Here is a 17,228-nt window from a genome sequence, read left to right on the forward strand (position 1 = left end):
TAGCATCATCATCAGGTTGAAATTTTAAGTTTGTCCAGTACCAGTATAGAGTTTTAGCTCCAATTGTCTACCTGCAATAAAAATGACTCAAAATCAGCCTCAGTCAAGCTTTTTATTTACTGCTAATTAGAAAATATTAGCATGCTAATACACAAAACTAAGACGGTAAACCTGGTAAACATCAACATAGTGGCGTTGCCATTATGAACATGATACCATGCTGATGTTACCATTTAGCTAAGAGAGCTGAGAGCTGTTGTGCCTAAGTCGGCCTAAGCACAGCCTCAGAGAGCTGCTGGCGTAATAGTAATGAATTAATCTATGTCAAAATTCTCTGTTTTTTATGGTTTTAAGGAGATTTGTTGCTATCATTTGCTGTGGGTTCATAGACTGGGCATTACAATGGAAGGAAACAGGGTAGGGTTGGCAGAACATCTCAAAAATCAAAAGACTGACTTGATATATGTTAACAATTAAATTATGTATGTAAATTATGCATGTTATATATTAACAATTAAATAAAGGAAACAAAGTAATCTTACATGATTACATATGATTTAATGGACTAGAAACCATAAAACCAGAGCATTTATTTCAGTCTACATGTTTAGTTAACCAGATTTCAAGTTATACATATTTAGACAAGTAATTACAAAAATAGCTTAATTCTTTTACAACCAAATACACAACCGAAAAACATTCTCACAAAGTCAAGCTAATACTGTGATATATGATTTGCTAAAACACCAAACTGTACTCAGATATTGTCCCATTCATTGACTTCATTAAGCCTTAAAACTGAAACTGACAGAATCTGCAAAAGAAATAAACACATGTAATAATGTTAAGTGACAGATATCCATCAGCTTCCAGTAAAATAATGCCAACACCTGTGTGATTTGCAGTCAAACCATCCTGCTCTCAATATAATTTCTGACTCAATACGATTCTCAAATCAAGTTTGTATGTCAGATATTCTGTCTTAGCTTAATGATATGCAACTCATTTACAGATTTTTGTTTCGTAGAAAACATTTCTAGAATACCTTTAACTTCATAAACAAGTTGTACTGTATAGATTTAATATATGATGCACTGACCTTTCTTACAAACCCCTTCTGAAGTAAAAAAAAACAAACAAACAAAAAAAAGAGCAGGACATTAAGTTTATCCTACTACTGATATGGAAATTGTTTTGTGTGATGTCAGTAATGCAACTTTACCACTTTGCAGATGTAACATAAAAGGATCTTTACAAAAATCAAACAGATCCGAGATGTTGCACATTGTCATTTTACACCTAAACAGGAACTACCACTGAAAATGTGTCCATTATTACAACATGACAGTTTACAGGTCAGCTAGTGGATATTTTTAATTACAAAGAAGAAGTCAGTATTACCAATGTACTGTGTTTTCTGTACTTAACTTACACCATTATCCTTCTACTAAACCGCCCTTTAAACAAATTTCTCTAATTGGAATAGCAAATTCCATTTTCACTTTTTCACACATCACATCCATTTTTTTCCCTGATTAATCTGAAGATCCAGTCTAAAATCATACCAAAAATAAACATTAAGAGTGTCAAAATGTTACTTGATGTTGTGGTTGTCAGCAAAAAGTGGAATTAGAAATGTTTAGCAGCCTGCAAGCTGATGGTGACTTAAGTTAATCGACCAATACAATATTGTCATTGTTCATATTCAGGCTAACAAAGAAATGCTAGTCAGACATGACTAGCGATTAATCTGAACATGTAGTCTGCCTTAAAAAGGATAACTTTTTATTTATTCACGTTGTATCAAAAGTGCGCCTAATATCAGTGTAGAATATACAATTCCCCTTAATGTAAATGTATTTCTACATATGTAAACAGAACCAAATGATTCCATGTAATCTTTGTTCTGTACACACATAGCCAAATATTTGAAAATAGTACATCAGTGAAGTCTGTGTACATGTGTATAGTTTTGCCAACCATAGTTTGCATGTGTATGCAAAGTAGAGCTTTAAACAGGCACATAAGAGAAAAAAAGAATTTAAGCACCAAGAAATTATTCCATCTGAGAAAAATGTATTACAAAGACTAAAACTTGATGTGATAACTGAAAGAAAGCACACACAAAAAATGAATGGTAAGTAACAGTTGTAAACCACTGTGCTAAGGTGTATTGCTGAATTACAATGAATAATTACCAAAATGTAGAAATAAAACAAAACAAAACAAAATCAATGCTTGTGTATACATTTGTTTCAAATTTCATACTTTAGTCTGTTAGTCCTTCAGTCCAAATGACCGATATTGGTTCAAAAATATCAAACAAACAACACACATTTAAGTCAGCAGCAAGAACTTACAACAGTAAAACTGGCAACAATAACTAAACTTCATCTTCATCTGTGATTAAAAGGTAATGATCAGTCACACTGAAAATGATTAAGAAAAAAAATTGATTGGCAATCACTTGTTAAGGCAACTAATGTTGGAGCTGATCAACTCCCTGGTTGAAACACTGAAACACCAGTTTAACATGAAAACTGTAAATGGTTCCTTCAAATCTGGTCTTGAAGTTTCACTATTCCACAAACATGTCAATGCACCGGAATGCAAAATGTAACTGGATAAAATTAGATAAGAATAAAACGGAATAAAACAAAACAACAAACGAGTCACCACTGCTGCAAAGTGTAAGTCGTAAAAAAAGGTAGACTCACTGACTTTTTTGAGTGGCTTGTTCAAATGGAAAGATGATTAAAGACTGCTTATTGCAAATGAAAATGAATCTACCATCATTTGAGGTTTCAATGAGGGACCACAAGTCATAAAAGCTGTCAGGATGCTAAACAACACTGTGCCTTGTTATGATCATGCATTTAATTAGTGAAAACCTTTACAAAAGAACCATAGAAGAGATCACCATAACATGTTCAATATACCTGTGCAGTAAATCCTTCCTTATGTGCCAGTGACATCATGGACTCCCAAACAATTTCCACTGGATATCAAGCTATTTGCATAACATCATCAGCCACTCATGTGTCTTCTCTTCCCAGGTGAATGTGATAACGCAGTATTCTCCGTTGCCCCCTCCTGGAGAGTTTCCATAACGGAGGATCTGAGTGTTCAGTGTGACACTGAGGCATTACATGGCTCTCTCTATGCTTCATAAAGGCCAATTTGCCCCTCGCGCTCTCTGCCTGTCAACGTGTCCTTTCTCCACCAGGCCCCGCACAAACCCTCCCCCTACTTCAGGGCTGAGAGAGACGCTTGCGTTTGAGCTTCTGCCTCGCCATCTCCTCCTTTCGGGAAAACACAGAGAGGAGAAGAGAGTACTGACCCACACTTCTCCATCTGCCAAGAGATCTGTCCATCTTATCCATTCATCCATCCTTCCGTGAGACTGGATGAGTGTACACACACACACACACACACACACCGTCATTCCCAAACAGCGTTCATGATTACAATCAGGCAGCAAGTCAGACTTTGTTAGTAAGGCACTCTTTCCACTCCAACATTGTCATCTGGACTGTCCTTCAAAGTGAGAGTCCTCCTGCCAGTTCAGTTTCTTGTCTTCAAAAGCACGGCTGCATTCTCAACAACACTGGATCTCTAGTTTTAAAAAGTTTTCTTAATACTGTAGACTCAAAAAATGTCCTTGTAAAAAAAAAATCTCAATATATTATATAAACGTTTTTATAAAAAAGGGAAAAAGGGAGCAGGTTGTTTGTTGTAGTATTCAATTGCAATATATACCAGATCAATATGTACAGATTCCATGCTGTGGGTTAGTCATCACTGCAAAAGAAGAAAAGCAGGGATTGATTATTAGTAGTAAACCAAACCAAGATCCAAACATAAGCCCACTGTAATACATTAAGCCAAAATGACAAAATGACTTCAGATACTCATCCTTCACAATTACAAGCTCACACACTGTAATATACTTACAAAATGTCCCTGTGTCAAATCAGAGTCAAGCAATGAATTCAATGCTGACAATCTATGAGTAAAAATGAGTATGTATGCTTTGACTGTTAGCTATTCTCTAACCATGCCTGCTGCTGTGTCTTAATCAAAAGCTAGTAATTTCATTAGTTCACAATATGTATATATATATTTTTTAATGTATTACAACTTCACACTCACCTTGTGCCAGCAGCCTGGTATGGGCAGCCCATCTTGTCCCTGCAGGGAGAGAAGAGCAGTGGGGAGTTAAAAAGCCAGAAAATATCAAGCAGTGCCTTGTTAAACACACTTAATAGTTCTGCAGTCATCTGATTTAAATATCAATGAAAACTGCTATAATGCTTGATGCCTGCACTCCTTATGAACAAACTACACTTATAAAATAGAGAAATGTTGGAGGCTGAGAATTGAATAATACATATTTATGACACAATAGAAAAAAGGTCAAAGCGCCAAAACATCCAGTTGATTATCTGTGAATACTGAAGTAGAACTACAAGAAGTATGGACTGGTGTCTGAGAGCACATGCATAACAGAGTTTGAGAGAAGAGAGTTTGACTAGAAAATAGCAGCAGTAGATGCATAAATAGTGTCGGAAAGGAGAAAGGAGGCAGGGATACTGTACCACAGGACAGGGGGCCTCAGGGCCAGAAGGAGGAAGAGGAGGAGCTGGAGGAGAAGAAAGCCCCGCCTCCACAGACAGACCTTTAGTCTCATCACAGCCCTGTCAGCAAGAGCCAAGTTACACATTCACAGCATTGAGGAAGAAACTCAAAAGAAAACATGGAAAACGACAGAAACTGCGCAGAGAGCAGAAAAGTAGGGAAGTACTGATTGTGTGAAAGGTAGAGGAAAGTGGGGGATCAGTTTAAATGTGCAGTGCTGCAGCATGTTTGCATGTGTGTGTTAATGTACCACAGGACAAGGCTGGTCCAAGCCTGGAGGGCCCTGCTCTCCCTTCTGGCCCTTCAGACCTCTCTTTCCCACCGCTCCCCTGTCACCCTGAACGTGAAGAAGACAGATGCACTCATAAACATATCACACAATGCAGTTAACTTCAGATACATGTATGTCATGTTTTAGGGATAATGTCTGATTTCTTTCAGTGGTATGTACCAACCTTGTCTCCTCTTTCCCCTCGTTCGCCTTTCTCTCCCATCAGACCGGGGAAACCCTGGACACAGAAGCACAAATGGGTCAGAGGGTCGCTTATCATTGGATACAGTTTCAAGTTCAGTAAAAAATGAAATGAATGAAAATAGTCTTTTCATTGAGAAAACTCACATCTAGTCCTGGCTCTCCTGGTCTTCCCTGCAAACATACATTCACACAAATAATTCATAATTCTATTCAAGACCCACACAATCAAAAACAGAAATCTCTTACTATGGAGGTGGTCGTGCTCTTACTTTTTCTCCCTTTGCACCAGGAAGACCCACTAACCCTGCAGTTCCAGGCAGACCCTGGAGGCCATCTAATCCCTGCATTTAAAGTACAATATCATCACTGTACAATGTGTGCATATCTCATGTTTTATTATAGTAGGATAATAAAGGCCCAGTGTCACTTACCCTGGGTCCAGGTGAACCAATGTCCCCCTTCTCTCCCTTTATGCCGACCCCAGGCTCCCCCTGCAATAGAACACAGGAACACTGAGCACCAAACAACACATAGTATAGCCTCCACCTGTTACACACTCTACTAGATACGGGGTCTTACCTTCGGACCAGGCATCCCATGCAGCCCCTGAAAAGCAATGTGTGCTATGAGTACATGACACAACTGGTTCAAAATAACAAATGTGAGTAGTTTCTACCATGACTGGAATAGTGATGCACTCTAAGTACCATGGAGCCAGGGGACCCGGGAACTCCTGGTGGGCCAGGTGGGCCAGGTGGGCCTGGTTGGGAAATCATCTGAACCTGAGCATCATTGAAATGACAAGAGTCAAGCAGGAGCAGGAAGCTGTCATCAGCAAAATGTAACTGAAGGTGTGGCCAGAGATGATTCACTGGTTAAAGGACCATGACTCTGTCTGTTGACTGCCTGTGGCCACACAAATCTATGATAAACCAAGGTGTGTATGTTTCACTGACCAGGTTGTCATCCAGTCTGCAGTCGCCTTTCTCTCCTTTCTGTCCATCCATACCCTGACCAACAAAGAGCGAGATGAACGTCCAGCTGTTTATGTACTTGTCACTGAAACATGTTTACTTTGTAATGGGTCATTACTTACAGCAGGCCCAGAGAGGCCCATCTCTCCCTTCTCCCCTCTCTCGCCAGATGGTCCTGTCTCACCCATGTCACCTTTAGGCCCCTGGAGGTGAAGAATTAAGAATGAATATCAGGTTAACCATAATTAGGAGTAGTAAAAATATAAACAATGTTCTCAAGCCAACATATCTAGATGCTGGTATTAGGGATGTAATCTGCCTGCGTGTGATTTCTGCCTCTTTGCAGCCATACCTTCTCCCCATCAACTCCTGCTGGACCAGGTAAACCAAGCTCACCCTGGAGGAGGACGAAAAGATTCACTCATGTAATGAATATGACTGGGTTTAACACTGAGCAAGAGCATGTTTAGCGTCTTTGGTTTGCTTCAACAACACTAATGTCTGATAGCAGTGCAGTGTATTGGTAGGATGACAGGAGAGTTGAGAGTGCCTTACCTTTCCCCCTGCAGGGCCTGGTGGTCCAGGTGGTCCAGGTGGGCCCTGGAGACAAAAGACAGAAATAGGCATATATTCAGATAAACTTAGTCATGTGTCTCATTTTACACAGAATTACAACCTAACCATAATTAAACCTGCAATAATAGATTTTTTACCACTAGGGCGCAGTGGAAACACAACACTGGCATGTCATCACATTTCAAGTTGATACTTTTAAGCTGCTATGCTCAACAAGCGTCTATCTTTGTGTAACATTTGGTGCTGGGCAGTGAGACTACAGTGAGTTTTTAGAGATTTTTGTGCTGAAAATGGTTGCCTCTTTTGACTGAAATCATTACTGATGAGAGCTGTGAGAGTGAACCCAAACAGTAAAGAAAAAAATAAAATAAAAACAAAGACCTGAAAGCAGCTATAAAGCTCCATCAATCAGAAGGGGAACTGCAGAGTTAGTGATAATTCTCTGCGGGTCCAAATATTCAGGTGATTGGTTTTACAAAAATACTGAATAAAGCCACTTTAATAAGATCTGTCATTTTCAGGACAGTCACATGGACGTATTGTATACACAGTATTTAGCTGTTTACTGTCATTGTTCATCACAATGGTACAAAAACTGACAGAATTTTACCATAAGGCCTGAACCGGGGCCAACACAGAATAAGGCTGTGAGGCTGATGGATTTCACAATGCCGTTCTGACAGTAAACAAAGCTGATGAAGTCTTTCGTTCTTTCTGTTTTGCTGATCGCAACCAACTTGAAGCAATTTTATCTTACAGAGATTGTAAAACAGTGCTGAATGTGGTTTGTGCTACACAATAGCCTGGCATCATTTTCCTCTTTGTTGATTGTTTTGATGCAGGATGAGTTTGACAAAAGGAGGAGAAACAATGCATTCATGTGACTTTATGTAACACTAACAATGGATGAAGAATAACATGCACATGCATGCCATATTCATCTCATGTCGTCTCCTATGAGTGACAGGTCCCTTAAATCATGCTCTTAAATCCTCATCCACAATGTTACACTTGTTACTTCTCCCTCTGAAGTCCTCAGCCATCTTGAAGTAATAAAAAGGGAAACCATGTTATCTCCCAGAGGTGTACATACCGAGTACCCCCCCCCCCCCTTTTTTTTTCTTCAATTTTCTGACTTTTTGTTTGTCCTTCATTAAAGCCATGGAAAGCAACAGATGTTTACAAACAAATATTCAATTTGACATATTCCACCATCGGAAAGGAAAGTCTTCTCATGTAAATAATTACACTAAAAGCCATAAAATGGATTACAGAAAAAAACAAGCAATTTCAGCGCAGTTTTAGACTAAATTCATCATCACCTAAAATTTCTCCACAGATGGATCCAATACAGCTTTTCACACAAACAAGTGAATGGATCATAATACACACTGGGTGGCCAATGAGTGTTCCCCGCTCCATGGACATAACTCTAGTGTAGACCTCGTGTGTGATTTGGTGCCAACTGATCCACGTTGGCAAGAGGCGTCTGATAAGATCTCAGGTTTATGTTCTCACTGACTCCTTTGCAACTATCTCGTGCTGCTGTCTACAGCATTGCGTGCAGGAGCTCTTTTCAGATCAGGTCATAGGGGAGCTGGTTCATGGTGGTTTTTAATAAAATGCACACTCCACTGCAGAGATAGGCATCTATTATTAGCATGTAGCACGGTACATGGTAGAGTCAAAGGGTCTTGTGTATGAAGAGAGGGATGTGACACTGAGACTGGTGACTATGAGGGGCTCCTCTCTGATGCATTCCCCTTGTGCAACGACTGAGTAATGTGGAACAGCACAAATACATACACAAAATACACCATGCTGACCTATAGCAAGTTACAGCCATGTATCTTGTGAAGCACACTGGATACACAGGATGAAAACACACTCAGAACTATGTAACAAAGGCTGCTGATTTTTCTGCATGATTAAGCATGCAACTTTAGGCTACATGTTATCTGATAGAACACAACAGCTGTACTATATTTGCTGGGGATGTACATTTTATCCCAAATGAATACACAAGAGAGCCTGGTAGACTAGTAAACCAGGCATGTTCAGTAGTACTCTTTAGATGTGGCCTCTAGAGTGACATCCAATACATCTGAAGTCTGTAGCTCTGGATAGGAGGCATCCACAGAAACACACAGATCCACTGTTTGAAGCAGGTGGGATAAAGAGCAGATATTCATGAGCTGTGTTCATATGCAACTTTGTGTTAGTTACTGATCACACCACCAAAAACCATGCAGACACAACAACAGATTACCGAAACACTGATGGTGTTGATGGCCTGTCAAGAGGAAACATATTCAGTTTTGAGGTTTCGAAAAAGAAAAAAAGAAAAGAAAAAAAAAATCCAGACGTGTTTCAAACTACACAGCCATTTCTGGACTGAAGACATAGGCTTGATTCCTGATTTGAGATTCAGAAATAATTTGGAATGTAGAATTTATGCATGCAACCATAAATCTGGTCTCATTGATGCTTTAACATTACTCACCTGGAAAGCATCTAGGAGCTTCCCATTGAAGTCAATGATGTCCGAGGAGCCTTTCTCACCAGGATAACCCTGAGAAAGAACAAAATGAAGGAGATGCAGCTTAAGATAATACATGATAAGGCAGTACAAGGCAATAACTGAATGGTTAAAGAGGGGTAACTCATTGGGTGATACACGTACCATGGGTCCCTGTGGTCCCTGCTCTCCTATTTCTCCTTTGTCACCCTGTATGATGCACATATACAATTTCATGGTTAATCTCTTCAGATAATTTTTTTTTCGATATAGCGTAAAAATATGGCTAATGAAAAATAATAAAATATGAATAATTGATGTGTACACTGTTTAATGGCCTTCTCATATTTGTCTCTTACCTTTAATCCTGGGAGTCCATCCATGCCTCTCTCTCCCTTTTCTCCTATACCTGCCTCGCCCTTTTTCAATTCACAATAAACAGTCAAGAACGATGCATGAAAAGACGCACTTTTAAAATAATCTGTCTCTGAGACATCATAACTGATCAGTAAAGCTTATTTGTACCTTTGCCCCTGGAGGACCCTGTGGTCCTGGGTAGCCGGGTTCACCATCTTCTCCCTGTCAGTTCATAAATGTCAAAAGTAGATGTGTTACCATCTCAAGTAGACAGTAGAGTTTGACAGGAGAGTTGGAGTGTTTGAGGGAAAAACAAGGGGGAAGTCAAGTAAGCGGAAACAAGGCTGATTCACTTACCGGCTTCCCAGGCAGTCCCTGTGGTCCCTGAGGCAGATATATATTTGGTTATCATAATAATCCAGAGAAAGACAAATCAGCACCACACACATACATAGTACTTCATTAGCAAAAATTAAATTGCTTGAAATGAAAGTTGGAAAGTTGGATTTGAACTACACTCACCTCAATGCCATCGCGACCTGGAAAACCCTGAGGAGGACAGACGAGAAACGTATTAAAATTAACGTCTCAACTTCAGGACAACCTCTGTCAAAGAGTTAAACCGCTGTGACCACTAGATGTCAGTGTTCAACAAGGCATGACGAGTCCACACGGTCTTGGGTTTGTCAAGCAACCCACTCAGAGCAGGACTACATACAAACAGATGATAAATGAAAGGAACAAAACAGAAATAAATGTGTCGAGAAACTGCATGCAGATGCTTCTGTGCAGGACGCCAGGGCTCACTGAATGATTAGATGAGTGTGAACACTGTGCAAATCATATGCTATAGCCTTTTGTGCTCATCAGATCTCAGCACATTTGAACAATGTATGAGTGACATATTGGACAACACCATTCAAGAGGAATGGTGTTCATCCCTCTAGTAGACTTCCACAGACCTGAAGAATTCTAATAGTCCAACAAGTTTCCTCTTTAATTTGTCACCCATCTGTGTCCAGTTGACAGATACATTTGCAATTACATACAATGCTATATTTACTTAAAGGAATGTCCTGAGCTTATGTGTTGAAATAAAGCAAATATTCATTATGTTATTTACCCAAACATCCGCCACAGCAGCTTAATGTAGCCACACATCAGACAGAAACTGTCATTCTTTCCACTTTGCAGATATAATCGACAAGGGTTCAGGGACACCCACACTGGCAGGCCTGCTCACTTTCTCCTGCTCAGCCTCTCCTACATGCAGACATCTGTCCACAACATGGAGCAGCTCTTAGCACCACTCTGCTTTGTTTTGCTGTTTTGGGTTTTGCAATGCCTTTAATCAACTTGGAGAGTACATTTGAAATCAACTACGTTTTGGGACAGGCCCCTTCTTTTCGACTTGCCTGTTTTTAGTCATTCTCTGAGCTGTGCTGGCTTTCCCTCTTGTTGGTTCTGCATAAGCTCTCAACTCACCCACTCTTAAACCAACATTTTTCACTTTGAGTCTCTTTACTGTCCTGTGCCAATTGAGGGTAACTGAGCATTCATTCCCTCACTTGAATAAACAAAAATTACCTTCACAGTCTCCTTCCCTCTCCTCCATCTTAAAACCGCAGCTTTAAGCTGTCACTCCATATGAACTAACCTCTGGGAAGCGAAGTTAATTTTGAGAAACATAAACTGCCTCAGGGAAGGAGCACAACTATTGTTTGGTGAGGCCGGCAACTGCCCATGAACTCGCCACAGTGCCATATCTGTTTCAGGGGTGCACAGCGACACAGTCGGGGGAGGGTGGGAGAAATGGGGGCGTGTTGGAGAACTCTGTGGCCGCTGTCTTACACAAAACAGATGAGGCCAGGAGTAGAGTTGCTATTCTGGGAGTTTTTAGGTAAGCCACAGCTCACTGGCAAACCCGGAAGAATGAGAATATGGGTCCACTGCAATTTACTGTGTAGACCCTTTCCCCTGTAATACACGTATATAAATGCACATTCACACACAGCACACACAGAGAAACACAATTTGCGATCTGTCACACCCTGCGGTCGAACCCTGCCAGGTCAACACAATTGGAGTAACGCAGGCCCTGATGACTGAGGTGTTTTAAATGACTCCATTCTTTGCGGTGCAACCTTAGAGGATGAGGAAAAGCGGGTGAGTGTTGAAGGAGGAGGAGAAGAACAGCAACTTAGCGGAGTGTGTGGGCGTGTATGTGTGCACTGTTTTGTATAGTGTGTGTACATGTGGCACTTTGATGCACAAGGAGAAGCTCTTACCGGCTCTCCAGCAGGGCCACGGGGCCCATCCTTGCCTGTGTTCCCAGGGGGGCCTCTGGGACCAGGAGGGCCTGGGGGACCGGGAGGACCAGCAGGTCCAGCCTGGCCTTGGTCACCCTTATGAAGAATAAAACAAAAAAATAGGAGCATGAACGAAAGAAATAACAGAAGAAGATGCTCAAAGATGCTAAAATGCTCCACAGAACTGAGTGGAAACACAAGAGTTGGTGATGATTCTCTATGAACACCCATCTACACACAGTCATTTATATGAAAATATTGATAGAGCAGCTTTAACTATTTTAAATGCAATCTACAGAATGAACCACATAGACCTTGCTTTTAAAATCCCTGTTAAGTCTTCCATCAGCTTTATGTGCCACTCGTCCCTGCTCATATAACAGATGGGGACTTAGAAAGTGACAGCACAGGGAAACTGGCAGGGAAGAGTGCAATTGGCAAATTGCAGCTGTCCTCATCCGGTGAGTCAGATATTTAGTCACAAACTGTAACACAGCCATGCTTTCACATATGAGAAACTGTTAATTGAGAACAACCTCGTCTGTTAAAACGAGGAGTTTGTTTTCTCCTGATGCTTCATAAAACAACAACTGAACTGTCAGCTCATATTAAAGAACCTTTCATCACTGAATTTACATCTAATTGGGGACACGTCTCTTCCTGATGACTTCCACACTCGTGTTCATGCTGAACAGAAACCATTAACGCCCTCAAAGTATTGTTCACCACTGTAGGGGATGGAGGACCAGTGTTCTCTCCATAGTCACATGGTGACACTTCCTCCGCACCCTCTCATCTCTACAGACATGTGACGCATTATGGTCTGTTTTGTTGTGGCAATAAACCTTTCATGAAAGTGATGTTACCAAGGCCTTATAGAAGACTAAAACCTCATTTCCTTACACATTTAATTATTATGACTCTATTAAGGTCAGGCCAGAACTTCACTGTCACCAACAAAGGTCTTCTGTTCTCGCTGTAACGAGAAGCACACTTTTCTTGAGTCTGTCTGATATGCGTGTGGTTCATCCTTCAATATGCTTCCCTAATTTTTTGGACGCTGTAGAACTTCTATACAAACAAGTTCACCTAATCAGTTATACTAATACACAAAAAAATATCAAACATGAAATCAGTTAGATGCGGAGGAGGAGAAGGGAGGAAGGGAGGAAGATGCATGGCTGATCAGTACATGAGTGAGAAAGGCTGATTAAAGTGTTAAAAAAATGCACACATGCCTTAGTTGAGGTCTACCTTCAGAAAGCGTCTCTGAAAGCTGCTGGACTGCTCTCCAGAGAGAAAGCCATGGTCATATCGAGGAAAGACCATCTGAGGTGGAAGAGGTGAGGCAAGGACAGAAAGAAAGGCAGAGTAGAAAAAAAGAGCACAAAGAGAAAGGAAGAGGGAAGCACACAGAGTTGGGTTGAAATAAAAGGGAGAGGAGAAAGAGATAAATGAGTGAAGAGATCAGAAATCCAAATTTAAGTGAGAGACTCCAGACAGGAGAGAAACAACGTCTGCAGGAAAAACAGAAATGAGAGTTTAGCAGCCTGTGAAGTTGGAAGCCAAAAGAGAAGAGCTTAAGAAGAATTGTTTTTGCTCCTCTATCCGCAGGGATAGTGACAGATCAGCAGCCTGACAGAGAGCAGTGGCTGCTGGGAGGACTAAAGGAACAGCTCGCGGGGAAGGACAAACCTTGACGGTGAGAATCTGATTACTGTGCAGACCTGCATATGTGCTGTAATTAGGGGGGCCCTGAAGAGAGGAGTGACAAAGGAAAAGGTGAGCAACTTAGTGTACCAGTATAGTCGAAAAGGGCATCTACAAATTCTACCAATTTAATGCACAGAGCAAAAACACATCATCTGCAAGTAGTGAGACGTATGTTTCAACAAACCTAAAAAAGTGAGACCCTGTAACTGCCCCTTGCCCATTCAAAAAATATATCCTGTCTCTTATTCAAACGTGTATTTAACTGCACGTGTGTGTTCCATTTAATGTCTTCCCATCCTCCCCTTAGCGACCGAACCAAACAGAGGTGGCTTGGCTCTTTCCAGCCGAGAGACAGTAAGTGTGATGATTGTCTGTCAAGCTGAAACGAGCAGAGTTTGTCTGCCGCCAGAGAGCTCGGGGCACTGTGCTGCTTCTATGGTTGAGTTCCTTCCAAAAACACATGGAAGGATGGAGAGACAGGATGGAGAGAGGATCTAAAAGACAAGGGTGGGAGGGGGACAGTGGGGAGAGAAAGGAGGAGAGATGCTGGCCTGCTCATGAGGTTTCTGTTAACAGGCTGCGGTGAACGCTGGATAGCTGAGGTTTTTCCGACACCGCAAATGCCTCCTCCTCCTCTTGCCTATATACTCCTCCTTCCCCACTGTCACATTCACTCATTCGCACCGTTCCCACCATGAAGACCCCATGCACATATGCTCCTTAAACATCTCTAAAGAGAATAGGCTGTTTCACAGTGGGCTTCCCCTTTACCTCGTTCTCATCAGACCTTAGGCTGACACTAAGACAAACAGCCATTCAGCCTCGGAGCCCCTTCTAACCATGGCCTTTTTGTAGCTGCTCCGGGGGAGGCTTTGGCTGGGGATGAAACTCCCATCATAGCTTGTCTTTCAACACAGCTTCCAGGCGAACCTAAACATGCAGTGACAATCTCCTCCGTATGGATTTAACAGTATGGCTAGGAAAAAATGGCTACCAGCTTTATGGCTTTCAATAAACGTTGCTTTAGAGGAAGATACAAGACTACACATGACCTCTTGTTACATGTTTTCAGTGGTTCTATAACATCTGATTGTATTTTAATACCCATGTTATCCTGTGTTTATGACCTGCCGTGGGACCAGATTCAGCCTGACAAGGGCACTGAAAATGATGGATTTGACAGGAAGTCACAGGTTGACAGAGATTCATGGCCACTTCCTGTTTTCACATATATTCTGTTATCTTCTTGTAGAGTTCAGAGGTGAAACAGAGTGCAATGTTGAAATCAAGGAAAGGTGGCGGCCGAGCTTTTGTTCCTGGATGATACCTCCATCCACCCACCTCACCATCTTTTATCTGTAGCACCTTGATTCATCACTGTTAAAAACACATTCAGAGACCAACAGTTTTTCATTTTCTAACCTATCTTGCCATATCTATGAAATTTACCCCAGTGCCAAACATCATTCACAACTAGTAGTTTTAGGAGCTGCAAGGTTTATTTTGAACCAAGCCTGTGTCTCTAAGCGATATTCTGAGGTTTTTGGGCTGCAGACTAATCCAAAGACATCAAAGCCGCCGAAGCCTCGTCCAAGCGCAATATTTACCATTTGGAAGAACTTTGTAACGCAGAGTGCCAAAGAGATTTAATTCTTGCACAAACTATTACCTCAAAATCTAGAAGGATAGGCATGGAAATCAACTGGCTCACGCCTTGATAGGAATCAGGAATTCCTGTAATGTCTCTGAGCGGCACCATAAATATTGTTCTGCTGGGCAGCCCTGTCAAATTTACACTCCATTTGTGCTCTGCTATAAAACAATAGCCACTCAGTTTCATTCCAATACTCTTACACTCTCTGTTATGCCAATATTTTCAGAAGATTTATGACAACACATCTATTTCCAATTATTATTCTAAATCTTGTCTTTTGACAGATACTTGCTAAAGAATGCTGGTAATGCGAGAGACAAGTGACTACAGAAGGAGTTTAAGCCTGTTAAGTGGAACATTTGTAGTTTTTATAAATATTTCATGTTTTAGTAGTAGAAAGTACTTCACAGTCAGAGTTTTGAACCTCATAAGATAGACCATTGTCAATATGCAAATGACTAGCTAACACTTCCCGTCTGGTATAGACAGTTAATTATCTTATTATTTTATTATCTTGTTATTTTATCAGTTGAAACAAATGATTTGAAACAAATTATGACCAGTTTTGTTGGGCTACATCAATTGCATTACTTGTAAGCCTCTGCCAGCCAAAAATATATCAGAAAAATACACATCTAAATATATCTGGGTTTGTATCAAGTTAAATGCAAATCCAACATTAAGCAAAAATACATTTGGACCATATTTTATCACAGCCTTACTCTCTACATGTTTGATAAATTTACAGTGTTTTATGTAGGGATGCAATGCTTATTTTCTTGGTTGAATGATTTGATTGACTGATTATTCATTATTCTTACTTAACTGATTAAATAATGAACAAGTTGACATAAAATACTTAATAATTAATCAGTTGTCAAACTTGTCACAGATGAATTTTCTATTGAATGGCTTATTTATATACTGACTTATTTTTTATATTTAATCAGTTCTGCTTTAATGTTTCTACAGTTTCTCCTCTTAGGGGAAAGGGAGAAAACTTAAGAGACAAAAACATGAAAATAACAGGGCTTTAGATCTGTGGGTTTGAACCTCAAACAATCCATAGATCACCTCAGCAATCCTCCTCAGTTATATTTGCATGTGAAGAAGGGCGACCTCGACCTGATATTATATTCTATACATAATAAAACTAGGAAAACATTCAGGATTCATGGGGTACATGACTTCTTCAAAGAATCCAAGCTGTTCACCATGTAAAGCACAGGGGGCTTATTTTCAAACCACAGTGAATGAAGTGGGAGATAATTACATAGATCTCATGGTGGCTGGAATGATATCACATGAAAAGACAACACTGACAACATGGACCAGATGCAGAGCGAGGTTACTCTGTAACATTTAAAAAAAAAAAAAACAGAGTTTGGTTGAGAGGAGATGGCAGTTTTGGCACACTGCCCCAACCATAGGGTTTTGATGGTGAAGTTTAAGTATTTCCATCATCCTTTAACATCATCATTTCTCATCTCTGGCTTTGGGGATGCGGACAACTCAGACCTCATCATAGGAGCTGGGCTGTGTTGTTGGTGCAGTTGCTGGGGGAAGCCACACAGGGTAAACACACTTTTCTTTAAAGATTGCCTCGAGTGTTTAAGGCTACATGCATGGACAAAAACTTGTGATCGTGTTTTTTCATGTTTGTCTCCCTGCACTTCCACATTGTTCCCCCCCCCGGTGTGATAACAAGGAAATGATGAGCAGTTTTCAGATGTTACAAAAAAGAATGAAAATTTCTGTCTTCCTGGACTTTGATTTCCAATTTGTGATGGTCTGTTACTTTGTCTGGACTGGGATTGTATCTCAGCCCTGTTCCTTTCTCTGTGAAATTGGCATGTGCTCCCTGTATTGGCGTGGGTTTCCCCTGGCTGACCTCTGACACTTTTCAGTTCAGATGCACTGATGAGTACATTATGCATACATGTTAAATAGAAGTGCAGTGCACTAGTGCTGGCTTTGTTTCTGTTAAAGGACTTGCAAACACACTCATTTGATT

General features: G+C 40.7%; 1 protein-coding gene across 1 annotated transcript in view; it reads right to left on the bottom strand.

Moving 5' to 3' along the window:
* Positions 1-533: 533 nt before the first annotated feature.
* Positions 534-17,228, bottom strand: part of col23a1a (collagen type XXIII alpha 1 chain a) — a 114,794-nt gene continuing 98,099 nt past the window's right edge. The window contains exons 10-30 of the mRNA XM_051072238.1: positions 13,543-13,602; positions 11,827-11,943; positions 10,061-10,087; positions 9,896-9,922; positions 9,707-9,760; positions 9,541-9,600; positions 9,347-9,391; positions 9,167-9,235; positions 6,643-6,687; positions 6,440-6,484; positions 6,210-6,290; positions 6,070-6,123; positions 5,821-5,895; positions 5,693-5,719; positions 5,545-5,604; positions 5,383-5,454; positions 5,258-5,284; positions 5,094-5,147; positions 4,889-4,975; positions 4,153-4,191; positions 534-3,302 (exon numbers count right to left, since the gene is read on the bottom strand). Of these exons, the coding sequence (XP_050928195.1) occupies positions 3,252-3,302; positions 4,153-4,191; positions 4,889-4,975; positions 5,094-5,147; positions 5,258-5,284; positions 5,383-5,454; positions 5,545-5,604; positions 5,693-5,719; positions 5,821-5,895; positions 6,070-6,123; positions 6,210-6,290; positions 6,440-6,484; positions 6,643-6,687; positions 9,167-9,235; positions 9,347-9,391; positions 9,541-9,600; positions 9,707-9,760; positions 9,896-9,922; positions 10,061-10,087; positions 11,827-11,943; positions 13,543-13,602 (1,176 nt within the window). The 3' untranslated portion in view covers positions 534-3,251. The remainder of the gene's footprint in view (positions 3,303-4,152; positions 4,192-4,888; positions 4,976-5,093; positions 5,148-5,257; positions 5,285-5,382; positions 5,455-5,544; positions 5,605-5,692; positions 5,720-5,820; positions 5,896-6,069; positions 6,124-6,209; positions 6,291-6,439; positions 6,485-6,642; positions 6,688-9,166; positions 9,236-9,346; positions 9,392-9,540; positions 9,601-9,706; positions 9,761-9,895; positions 9,923-10,060; positions 10,088-11,826; positions 11,944-13,542; positions 13,603-17,228) is intronic.

Source organism: Lates calcarifer, linkage group LG8, assembly GCF_001640805.2.
Source record: "Lates calcarifer isolate ASB-BC8 linkage group LG8, TLL_Latcal_v3, whole genome shotgun sequence".
Lineage (NCBI taxonomy): Eukaryota > Metazoa > Chordata > Actinopteri > Centropomidae > Lates > Lates calcarifer.